Source organism: Silurus aristotelis, assembly GCF_946808225.1.
Source record: "Silurus aristotelis genome assembly, chromosome: 26".
Lineage (NCBI taxonomy): Eukaryota > Metazoa > Chordata > Actinopteri > Siluriformes > Siluridae > Silurus > Silurus aristotelis.
The window spans coordinates 13,021,802-13,034,423 of record NC_139599.1 but is presented as its reverse complement, the minus strand read 5'-3'; the positions used below and the strand labels follow the sequence as shown (position 1 = coordinate 13,034,423).

The 12,622-nt window shown below is 37.2% G+C and overlaps 1 protein-coding gene across 12 annotated transcripts in view; it reads left to right on the top strand.

Moving 5' to 3' along the window:
* The window catches only part of dab2ipb (DAB2 interacting protein b), a 164,618-nt gene that overhangs the window by 119,175 nt on the left and 32,821 nt on the right, over window positions 1–12,622 (top strand). For all 12 annotated transcript variants that reach the window (XM_083531724.1, XM_083531719.1, XM_083531730.1 and 9 more), the window contains 3 exons: window positions 8,552–8,705; window positions 10,047–10,145; window positions 11,986–12,540. In XM_083531724.1, the coding sequence (XP_083387850.1) occupies window positions 8,552–8,705; window positions 10,047–10,145; window positions 11,986–12,540 (808 nt within the window). The remainder of the gene's footprint in view (window positions 1–8,551; window positions 8,706–10,046; window positions 10,146–11,985; window positions 12,541–12,622) is intronic.

Genomic DNA, 12,622 nt, shown 5'->3' with positions numbered 1-12,622 from the left:
TACAGCAGTATAATATATATTTATTAGGGTCATGAGTTAACTCGTGACTATTCTATAGTTATTTAATATTATTCTAAATGTACCTTGAATACTTTTCAAGTTTTTAATACTTTAATCAACATGGGCATGGACAAATATTGATGCTTTTAGAATTTTTACAAAATATTCTTTAAAGTTATTATGGTGTTTTGAACTTCTGAACTTGAACTTTTGCTTTGTTTCCACACGGACGGTTTTAATTGCCAGATGTGTTCATCATTGCGGATTTTGGTGCTTGATTTGAAGCGCATCAGTAAAACAAATTTTTAGTAATGAAAAATTCAATTTTTGGTGGTTATTTTTAGACCTTTATATCTGAGTAAAGAATTTTAACAGCTCTTTTATATATAATATATAATATGTATATATATATATATATATATATATATATATATATATATATATATATATATATATATATATATATATATATATTTATTTATCGTTTTCTTTTTTATTCCATTAAAGGGTACCTATTTGCTTGTTGCCATAGAAACACTCACGTAGTGTTGGTCCAGTTAATGGTTATACCAAAGGGATTAGGGATAACAAAGCATTTCATTTTAGGTAAAAAAAACGTTGGCGCAATCGTGACAGCATAACCACACACACACACACACACACACACACACACACACACACACACACAACCACACACATACACACACACACATGCACACACAAACAAATGCACACACAAACACACAGTGTCACAACTGCCAATATTCTTTTGTTTGCTACCATCATGTGTATGTATATACAGTATGTTAAGCCGTTTGACCTTTTGAGTCTGAATAAAATATGTGTCTACCGGGGGCAGGGAAGAAAGTGGTTGAGAGCCAGGTATTGTGTTTTTGACCTTGTGGAGACATTCAGCTTTTATTTATTTTATTTTAATTAAACCGGTATTTTAATTATTTAGAACAACTTAAAAAATGCATTGATTCATTTGGTTAATAATTTGTATAATTTTAGAAGGTCCTAGCAAGGATGCTAAGAACAAAAAGGTGTGTGTTTGTGCATGTTCATCCCCCATCACCATCTTGCTTGTGGAGGCGTGTTCTGGTGACCTTCATTTGCCCGTTTGATACTGAGTACCATTTTTCTCTATCTAGTAAAGCCTGTAGAGGTGGAATAGATTAGGAGTGTGTGTCTCTGTGTGTGTGTGTGTGTGTGTGTGTGTGTGTGTGTGTGTGTGTGTGTGTGTGTGTGTGTGTGTGTGTGTGTGTTGAATAGGGTTTAAGGGGTTTCAGATATTCGCATTCTTCTTACATTTTTAATTTCTGCATTTCTTCTCAAATGTGCACAGCTGAGGCTTTTTTGCCAATAACATACACAGTGTTACCGCTACTTTAATAGAACATAAACATATTTCTTCAAATTGTACTGGAATGATTTTTCAGCTCTGTTCGGACATGGCCAGTCTAGCTAAAGGTGATATTTCAAAAACAATCCATTTCATTTCTAAACACCTGTCAAATCAACCAGATGTCAGTCAAATGCAAGACTTGTATTAAAATACACTGTTTTGTGGTCAGATTTATGCACTAAAACATTCATACAACATTTTTATTTGCCATCATTTCATTTTCAGCACACAACCTGCTTTTGTAGTCCATAAATATAAATATAAAAAAGGAAAAACTTGATAAATTATTCTCACTCTTGTTTTTTACATTCTTATTATGTAATGGTTCAAGCAGATATTTTTTAATAAGCTGTTATTATGCTGTAATAGGCTGTAATTATGCCATTATTCTGGCACCACAAAATGACCAGAGATAACTGTGAGATACCGGAGACACACACACACACACACACACACACACACACACACACACACACACACACACACACACACACACACACACACACACACACACACACACATGGTCAGACCAAAACAGAAAGTATATCAGGGACAGTAAAGATGTAAAGTCTGGAAATTTGATTGTGATTTCTTCAAGTTAACAATTTATCTCTAGTTTCTCTGTTTCTCCATAATATTCATAATTATGTTTATGTATTTAACTAATAATATTTTTATTATTTTCTACTCACAAGCTTAATTCTGTTTTCAAAACACTATAGAATATGATATTTAATAGCTATGTTGCTGTATAGTTATACATTTTTTTACAGCTACATTTGCGCATTTGATTACATACATTTTTCTTTTCTATTTTTCTTCTAAGCAAAACATTTATTTTAATGCAGCCTGTTTACAGTCTTAGAGTTTTGCTGCATGCTGTCATTTAAATATATTGGTTATTTTTTTTGTGTTTTTTCCTGCAGGAATATAATAACAGCTTTCAAAACGTGAAGCACACACTTTAAGGAACAGGTGTGTGTGTGTGTGTGTGTGTGTGTGTGTGTGTGTTTGCCAAAGCACAATGAAAGAAGTACAGCATGAACCTGCCTTGATGCACCATCTGAAATATTTACCAGAGTGAAACAGAAACTGGAGCACACAGTAAGATAGTGAGGAGGGATAGAAGGAATAAAGAAGGAATATACAGGAACTTGGTTTGAAATTCTGTTTATTTTGGTCAACATGCATAAATAGAGAACAACAAAAAAAAAAAAAAAAAAAAAAAGGTCATGAGCACATATGATGTAATTTATATTGTAACTAAATAGAATGAAATGTATTATGCAAACATACATTATATGGACAAAAGTATTGGAAAAAAATAGGTTCTTCTCTGAAACTCTTATCACAAAGTTAAAGGCACGCAATTGTGTAGAATGTCTTTGGATGTGGCAGCATGAAATTTTCCCTAAACATGTTCCAGCATGAGGATGCCCCTGTGCACAAAGCCAGATCTAGGAAGATATGGTTTACATCGTTTGGATTAAACGGTCTTGGCTGGCATGCTATAAAGCACTGACCTCAACCCTAATGAACACCTTTGGGATGAATTAGAACGCTGACGCCACCCCAGGCCTCCTCACATCACCTGACTTTACTAACACCCTAAAACTAACACCATAGGCACACACCAAAATCTAGTGAATCATCATCCCAGGAGAGTGGAAGTTATTATATCAACAAATCGGGACTAAATATGGAATGAAAGCACATTTCAATCTTGTGGTCAGATGTCTACAAACCTTTGACCATATAGTAAAGGTTACATTTCATTGATGCTCGCTTTCCTGCAACTATTCTGTTGCAGGCAACAGCCATTTTACTCTCATTTACTCACAGATGCCTAATGATGAAAAGCATTTATGTTGAGTCTAAATCATAATGCGCATTCTTGATTTACCACATCAGTGAAGCAAATGCTTAAGAGCAACAGCTATTTGCAAGAGCTAATATATCCTTTTTAGAATTATAGATCCTTCAGTTTCTCATGTGTCTAATTAAAAAAAATGCTTCTCAGGTGACTGTGGTGTGAACCAGAAACAAATTATAGTCCAGAATAGCATGAGCACTGAACAAAGGCGTTGTAAACCAGACAGATCTACACTGAGCTATACACTGATATGCAGTGATGTAGAGTCCCAATCATAATGTGTATTGCTCAGTGTTAGCAAGGGCTGGGTTTCCTTGGGGGCCGTGCTTGTAGGCCAGGGGTCTCCAATCCTTCCCAGAAAGGGCCAGTGTGGGTGCAGGTTTTTATTCCAACCAAGCAAGTCCACACCAAATCCTACCTGTTCAAATCTAATGATCCTTATTTTCAATGACTATCAGGTGTGACCATTGATTGGTTGGAATGAAAACCTGCACCCACACCGGCCCTTTCTGGAAAAGATTGGAGACCCCTGTTGTAGGCTGTTCTGAATTTGGGTTCTTTCACTGACATGACAAATTCCCTCTCTCAATGTACCAAACTATAGATTATTAGTCACACTTAATGCACATACAGTTTACCCTTTTATATAAATCTGTTAATTTGCTATAGAACAAGATCTTATTTTTATTCATGCACAATCTGGCAACCCTGTCATCAAATGCCCTGTGCACCACTTATTTCCTTGAGTATGGGGATGTGCATGTCCTGTCCCAAATGGCCGCTATAGCACTTACTTAACCCATTTTGGAGAAAAATAAAACAACAAAAATGATCATTCAGCAGATATCTGTCAACATTTCTTTTTATTTACTATTATTTATTAAATAGTTCCACAGAATTTAAACTGTATCAACATTTGTTGCATAGCTGATGTATATTCATTGTAGCTGTCACCGGATCTCATTAACACGGTCTGCTTTAAGAACGATGCATCGCATCAATCACACTGTGGGTGTTTGTTTAGATTGTATAGAATCAAGCGCAGAGGGATGTAATCAGAGCTTGCTTTCTGTGTTGGGTTGCACTGGTTAACAATTTTATCAGATTTCTCGGGGAACTGATCCAATTCAGAACCTCCAAATCTAGTTTGGGGCCTTTCGACGAAAGTTGCACATTGTCCCATTTTGCGTCTCTTCTCCACTCGCCTTGCAGTGTTCCTTCTGTTGTACATTTAGTGACCAGTAAAAGCAAAAATATGACAACTTAGATAACTGTGGGCTCGGTCTTACTTTTCTTTCAGAAGCCACACGGAGATATGATGCGCTATTAGACTTTTAGTGCTTAGACATAGGATGCTTGTGTGTATAGTGTTTATTTGGGTAAATCTGAGGATTTGTATCAGTATTGTAGGTCAGTGAGCAGGCAGGGATCATTAAACAAAATATATCCACAAAAAAAAAAGTACAAAATCCTTACATACAAAAGTCAACAACTGGAAACGTGGGTCAGGTTTTGTGCCAGGTGCATTCAGTCAGGTAACATATGTATATTTTTTACCACAGAAACCATGCAAAAGGTGTATTTTTTGTCAGCATTTGTCATATACAATCAGTACTGTATTGTGAGGTTGGTAGCTTTGCGGCTAACACATTGGCCTTCAAATCCCAGCCACACTCAGCTGCCGTTCCTGGGGACATAGGCGAGGTCCTTAACCACGTATTTGCTCAGTTGTATGACTGCCATAAATGTCGCTCTGGATAAAGGCGTCTGTCAAATGATATAAATGAAGAAGAGCCTTTATTCGTCACATGTACATTACAGCACAGTGAAATTCTTTTCTTCGGATATCCCAGGAAGTTTTACGTGTCAGCTATAAAACACCACCCCTAGAGCACATAGGGTTAAGGGCCTTGCTCAGGGGCCCAAGAGAGGCAGCTTGGTGATACCGGGGTTTAAAACCCTGGCCTTCCGATCATAATGTATTAATAAATGTTGTGAAAAATAAGTTATGTCAATCAAATTTTTCCACAACTCCAACTATTCACTTTAGTGCGAAAAGAGTGTGTATATTAGTCTGTCCTGTTGTTTCCATGGCTGTTGATCTCTTACTGAATTGACTCTGGAGAACAGCAAATCTCTCAATAAACCTTTCAAATAACTTCCTTTATCTTCTCCGTTTCTCATAACAGACATACGATGCCCACTTCTTTTCGAAGGTTTTGTTGATAAGGTGTTACGAGTGGCCTGAGGGGGCCGAATGATATAAATCCCACCGCTTTGTGCTTTGATTGATTTTGGTACCTCGGTTACTTACTCACTCGGGAGACGAAAATAAAACTTCTCCCGTGTAGCGCGGAAACTTTCATATCCTGCCTGTCATACAGACGCGCCGTGATTGATGGCAGTTCGGATGGAGCCTTTGCCCGCCTTTTCTCTCTCCTCTCTCGCATGGAATATCTGTCGGCTCCCGATGAGCGCTCCCTGTCGTCTTCCTAACCGTGCAATCCAGGTTGGGAAAATTGATGTCGGAAAACAGATTCCTTTAGGAACTCGAGGAGAGCTCGATCCCCAGGAACTGGGAAGAAACTGAGATCAAGGGTCTACGCAGCACAGTTCTTTTAGTCTTCTGACTGGTTTCATGGCAGCCAAACGAAAACAAGAAAACACACACACACACACACACACACACACACACACACACACACACACACACACACAAATACGATTAGTTTGTATACATCAGGGATCAGTGGTTGAATGATGGGCCTTGCCTCAGGGGCACCATTTGAGATATGAGAAATAAGGAAGCAGGAAAAAATTTTGATTTAATAAGAAGAATAGGAAATCGGATGTACACAGAGATAGATGTATATCATTATGACTTTTTTCCACCAGAAAAGCTGTGTCTCCGTATTACGGCTAATGACCCAAAGTTCTCTCATTGTTTCGTTATGCTTTCAGCGTAAAATGTAGAGCAGTGTTTGTTCCCCATCCCCCACCAGTGTATTTTCTTCACACCAATCTACATTACTGAGTTACAATAAACTTACGTCCAGGATTCTCTTTCTAGACTATACATGCATATATGTATCGCGTCAGTAAAAAAACACACAAAAGACTGTGCTGTGGTCAGAAGATAATCAATAATGTGTTGGTTTCGAGCATATTGGTCCATGTTTTAGTTGATTATTGTCCTACAGAATGTGAGATCCAATCCTAAAGTGTTTTATTCCACTTACAGTTCACACAGCAATTTGTTAACAGATACAGTAGAGTATAACTTTAGTAACTTTCACTTGAATAAAAGTACAAAAGGCTTCAAATGCACCTAAGTATCCAAAGTACTATGATTTATTAAGGCTGTAATGTTCCTATTATAATTTTTGTCACAAGATTTTTTGCTTAATCAACTCAGTTTATGTGAAAAGACTTCAATGTTACTTGTAGCACAAGTCTTTTAATAGAATGTGATTAATGAGTCAAACACCGATATCCATTTAAAATATCATGAGCCCAAAACCTCTTTTTAACTATTTAAAAAAGTCGAGCAAATAAGAACAGAGGTGTTGCGGCAAGTTAGAGTCAGAAGTTTCTTCCATCATTTATTCCTTTTAAAATGGAGCGTTCGACCCTGATTGGTGGATTGCTGCATCGAATGATAAATAAAAAGGAACAACTGATTTGGGAAAAAAATACAGTTGAGTAAAAAGATATTTGACTTTGAAATGTAGTAAAGTTAAAAATAAAAGTCTCCTAAAATAGAAATACTTTAGTAAAGTACAGATTTATTTCCGTACTGTCCACCACTGGTTAACAGTATTATTTATTTATTTGTTTGTTTATTTATTTATTCAAGTGAGATAGTACGGGATGGTATGTTTCCAGCCCTGAAAGCTTTTTCTTCTGTCCAAGTCAAGAAACTTTTTTTTATCATTTCAACCACATATAGCTGACGCAGTACACAGTGAAATGAAACAACGTTCCTCCTGAACCCTGGTGCCACATACAACAACAATCACAGAAAAACAGAAAACACAGGGCTAAGGACTAACACAGGGCTAAGGACTAGGGCTAAGGTCCACTTTATCGCTAAAGGTGGTTCCATTGTGGAACATCAGACATACAAAATTGTTACTACAGAAGCGATAACATATTAGATTGCGCACATTAATGTAAAAATGGTCAGCTGTAGTGTAGCACAGATGAAACCTCACACTTGTACAAGAGATCCGAATCGCACATCTGGACAACGATGACCCGTAATGGTACAGAAATACCCATGATTCATTGTGTGTGTAATTTATCCGATCTGAACAGTGAATAGGTCACGGTATTGGGCACATTTTGCATTGGATAAATTGCAGGCGTCAAATTTAGCGTTATTTAACACAATGTCACGCTAATTACACCACATTATATACGCTGTTAATTTGACTGGACAGTGTGCTGCTTATATTTCCCCCTTTTATATACTCATTCTCCCTCTGTCTAACTTACATTATTCTGTACTATGCTTTGGTATTGAAGTGCCTGTTGGTGCATTTCTGTACTTAGATTATGTGTTCATTTGCTATCGAGAGGAAACGTGAATTAGCTTGCGAATTATTCGAATTTTTGAAGATTACCCGTTCGAATTTAGCACGGTTGTTCATCAAGAGCCATCCCAGCTCTGCCGTCTTGCCTGAGAGTTATGTGCGGCAGGAATCATAAATAGTTAATTATATCTGAAAAGGTAATCTGAGCTCTTTAATATCTACTGCAAGTGCTGGAGATACTGGATCAAATATGATTTTTTTTTTCATGACTTTTAATGCTGTAAGGTAACCATGCACAGATATGTTGCATCATTTTTCCTTTCAGATATATCACATTGCAAAAAAATTGAGACACCTGACCTTTCCAGCCATATGTTTTTATCCCCAAACTGTTACCTTCAAAGTTCAAGACACACAATTGTTTTCGGATGTGGTAGCGTTAATTGGTTTCTTCAATAGAACTAGGAGACTCAAACCTGTTCCAGCATGACAATGCCCCCGTGCACAAAGCCAAATTCATGAAGATATGGTTTACATAAGTTGGAGTGAGAGATCTTTTGATATTAAACACTTTTGGTATGAATCAGAACACTGACTGAAACCCAGGCCTCCTGAGATTAGGATCGCATTGATCTTCTTGTCTTTGTGACATTTATGTGTGCTTTTGTAGATTTTTGTGTTTGTGATCACCCATGGGTTACTCTTTCTTTCTGCTTTTCTCTATCGAACACTCAGATCTAATCTGATGCTGAGACTGAAAGAATCGCGCTCTCACGAGTCGTTGCTCAGTCCCAGTAGTGCAGTGGAAGCTTTGGACCTCAGCATGGAGGAGGAGGTCCTCATTAAACCTGTACACAGCTCCATCCTGGGTCAGGATTTCTGCTTTGAGGTAAGCAAAATACAAACACGTAGACCTACATTCGCACACTTTTTTACTTGCACAATCTTGTGTAATTGATATAATTGAGCTTCAGATTCTGTAATTTCCCTGTTGCTGCAACAGTTACAACAGTGCTGCAAGAAGACAAATTTGTATTGTGCTCATGTATTGTGCGATGAAGTAGGTTAAAATAAATCCATTTTCACTCAAAAATTGCAAATCTTCTGGAGATTCCCCTGAACCACTGAAAGATCCAATAACATCACATCCAGCTATATAAATGCAAGCTGGTATGGAGATGATTATATATTTAAAACTTTATATCTGAGGGTCTTGATTCACCTTTTTTGTATGTCAAGATCTTTTATGCAATGTTTTATGCAATGCGTGAATTTGTACATTCTGTATAATCTAGTGATCCATGAACATTAAAAACGATTCGTTTTACAAATGTTTATATGGTAATAATAGTGTTTTACTCACAGACCTACTGTACATACGACAATACAGTATAAAGGTTTGTATTGTGTAACAATTTGTTGTGATTTTTTTTATATTCTATATTCTATATTTAATATATTTTATATTCCTAATACTATGAAAATATATTGATGATAACATCCAAACAGACAAACACATAAATGAATATGCAAATTTATGTAAAATCAAAAGAGTCTGGGCTAATAAAGAAATCAATTAGAAACGAAAATAATATTTTTTAAGTCTGGTATGAAGCTAGGGTCCAGCCATTACATTTGCGGCATTTGGCAGACACCCTTATCCAGAGCGACTTACAACTGAGCAGGGGAGGGTTTTAGGGCTTTGCTCAAGGGCCCAGCAGTGGCAGCTTGGTGATGGTGGGATTTGAACCTGTGATCTTCTGATCCAAAGCCCAATGCCTTAACCACTGAGCTACCACCTCCCATTAGGGTTGCACAAGTCAGTGCACTCTTAGTGCCGGTCCCAAGCCCGGATAAATGGGTAGGGTTGCGTTAGGAAGGGCATCCAGCGTAAAAGCAAACATGCGGATGATCCGCTGTGGCGACCCCTAATGAGAGAAGCCGAAAGAGAGTGTTAAGACTGGTATGAAGCTGATTATATAGTTCCAATTTTATATCTGAGGGTCTTGATTCACCTTTTACTATGTTCAAATCATGCAGAGTTTCTTTATTTAAATCCTGAATATATAGAGTGATCCATATATTAATATAGTAATTATAGCATCTGAACAGGCAAACAAATACATATGCAAATGAACATAAAATCAGAAGTTTGGGCTAATTAGCATATCAATTAGAAAGTGGAAAAAAAAACCTGCTTAGATTCGTACTCATGTGAAATTCCTTTTAGGTGAGCACCTCGACAGGAAGCAAGTGTTTCTCATGTCGCTCGGCTGCAGAGAGGGACAAATGGATGGAGAACCTCAGAAGAGCCGTTCACCCAAACAAGGTAGAAAAGATGTATTGTAACTCACAAGTCGTCTCACACTTATACAGAGTATTGAAATGCTCATCACTTTATTTAACAATCCAGATACTATAAAACACATTAATTATAAAGAACACCAGAAAATGGTTATCATTTGTTCCACACACACTTTTTTATTATTAATACATCCATCATAATGTATTCTTTTTGCAAATTCTTGTTTACTAGTGTTAGCTGAGTGATTTTTTGAAGCTCTGTTCTAATATAAAACTTTAATACACCTGGATACTATTTTCTTTTTTTTTTAAAGATCATGACCGATTAAAAGGTATGAACCTACTTGTGAAACAATTAGTCTATGGTGTAATGATGGTTGTTATGTAAGACCTAAAACCCAGATTGCAAAATCAGCCCCACCCTGTACATGCATTTTTTTGTTGTTGCCGGCAGGTATTTTTTTCCCCCCTACAAGTAGAAACAAATATAGAAAGTCATTTTTTGCGATAACTACATCATTCAAGATTCGACTTCAAAGTCTCAGCCCACCCAGAGGTTTAGCATTTTATTGTAACGCTGAATTCATCTCAAGCCTTTCATGTGGTAAAATGATGGTTAAATATTAATCCGCTGATTCGCCAGGAAATGTACCAGTGGCACAATAAATGGTCCTGTCATGAGGTCTGCATATTCTCAGAAGACTTACTTTTCTCAAGCAGCCTTCTTCATCAAGGGAATGACTTTAACTACTAAATGAGGTCATTGCGTATTTATGCTTCCTTGCCTTTCCCCTTTACAGCAGGGGCATGAAGTGATCTAAAACAGAAAGCATCTAATTGCCAGGCAGCAATGAAACAGAGGCCATTTAAACTATTCTGCATAGGTAGTTGTTTTATTTACATGTCATAGTTATACACGCAAAAACAAAGGTTTTTATTTTTAGTTTACAGGTTTTTTTTTTTTTTGATAATAGATAGCATTTTTTTATGGTTCCTAAAACATTTTTAAGGGTTTCTTTAAGAGGGACAAGGGGCCAATTTGCATTCAGTCCAAAAAACAGCAAAAAAAATTACAATGGTACTTGAATTCCGTAAGAAATGATCACATTGTAGCAAGAATTCCTCATTAAAACCACATTTATATATAGAATTTGACACTTCTGGGTTAATGCATTTAAGGCTGATACGGTCACCTTATCTTAAACTGAAATGCTGCTTTTCAGTGCCAATTCTTTCTGATTTACCTTCTTGCCTCTTTCTCTCTCTCTCTCTCTCTCTCTCTCTCTCTCTCTCTCTCTCTCTCTCTCTTTCTTTCTCTCTCTCTCTCTCTCTCTCTCTCTCTCTCTTTCTCTCTCTCTCTCTGTCTTTCTCTCTCTCTCTCTGTCTTTCTTTCTCAGACTTAACAGCACGCATCTTTTCCAGCCTTTTTAAATGTTCACAAGAGTATTTTACGTCTTTGTGGTCTTTCTGTAATGATGTCAAAGAGTCTTTTATTTTATTATTTTTTTTCCAGATTTGCATCATTTTAGTTTAATAAGAAAAATGTGCTGTGATGAAGCCAGAGAAAGTTCACATTCAGTGATTCTATCTTATGAATTTAGTTTTAAATTTAAATGCATGTGTTCGTTTTTCATCTCAGTAAATGTATTATTATAATACTAGTAAAAAATGTATTCAACAAAAAACAAATACCAAGATTTCAGATTCGTGACTCTTTTGAAAATTCCCATTTAATTTGAATTTAATTCGACATTGTAAACGAATCTTATGAGCCGAAATGCTGCCAAACTGTAGTATAGTGCATATAGTGCAGATCATAAATCAATGGTCCTCTGTTTACATTCTGTCTCTGCTCTTGTCTCCAGGACAACAGTCGTCGGGTAGAAAACTCCCTTCGGCTGTGGGTGATCGAAGCCAAAGATCTTCCTGCCAAGAAGAAGTACTTCTGCGAGCTGTGTTTGGATGATGCCCTTTATGCCCGCACGTCCTGCAAGTTGAAAGCAGACAATATTTTCTGGGGAGAGCACTTTGAGTTCACCAATCTGCCTCCTGTCCAAAACATCACTGTCCACCTCTATAGGGATTCCGACAAAAAGAAGAAAAAAGACAAGAACAACTATGTAGGGCTTGTGAACATCCCAGTAGAAAGTGTGACCAGTAGGCAACTTGTCGAGAAGTGGCACCCAGTTAGCACGCCAAACCCAGGGAAGGGGAAGACTGCGGGACCTATGATCCGGATAAAGGCCCGATACCAAAGTATGAATATCCTACCAATGGAGATGTATAAGGAATTTGCTGAATACACTACCAACAACTACATGCTGCTGTGCTCTGTGCTGGAACCAGTTATCAGTGTCAAGAACAAGGAAGAGATGGCGTGCGCCCTGGTACACATCCTGCAAAGCACTGGGAAAGCCAAGGTAAAAGAAACTGCTATGTGATTTTGTTTCTGAGCCTCAGAAATTTGGTAAACCAACAGTAGGATAACATCAAATCATCAGA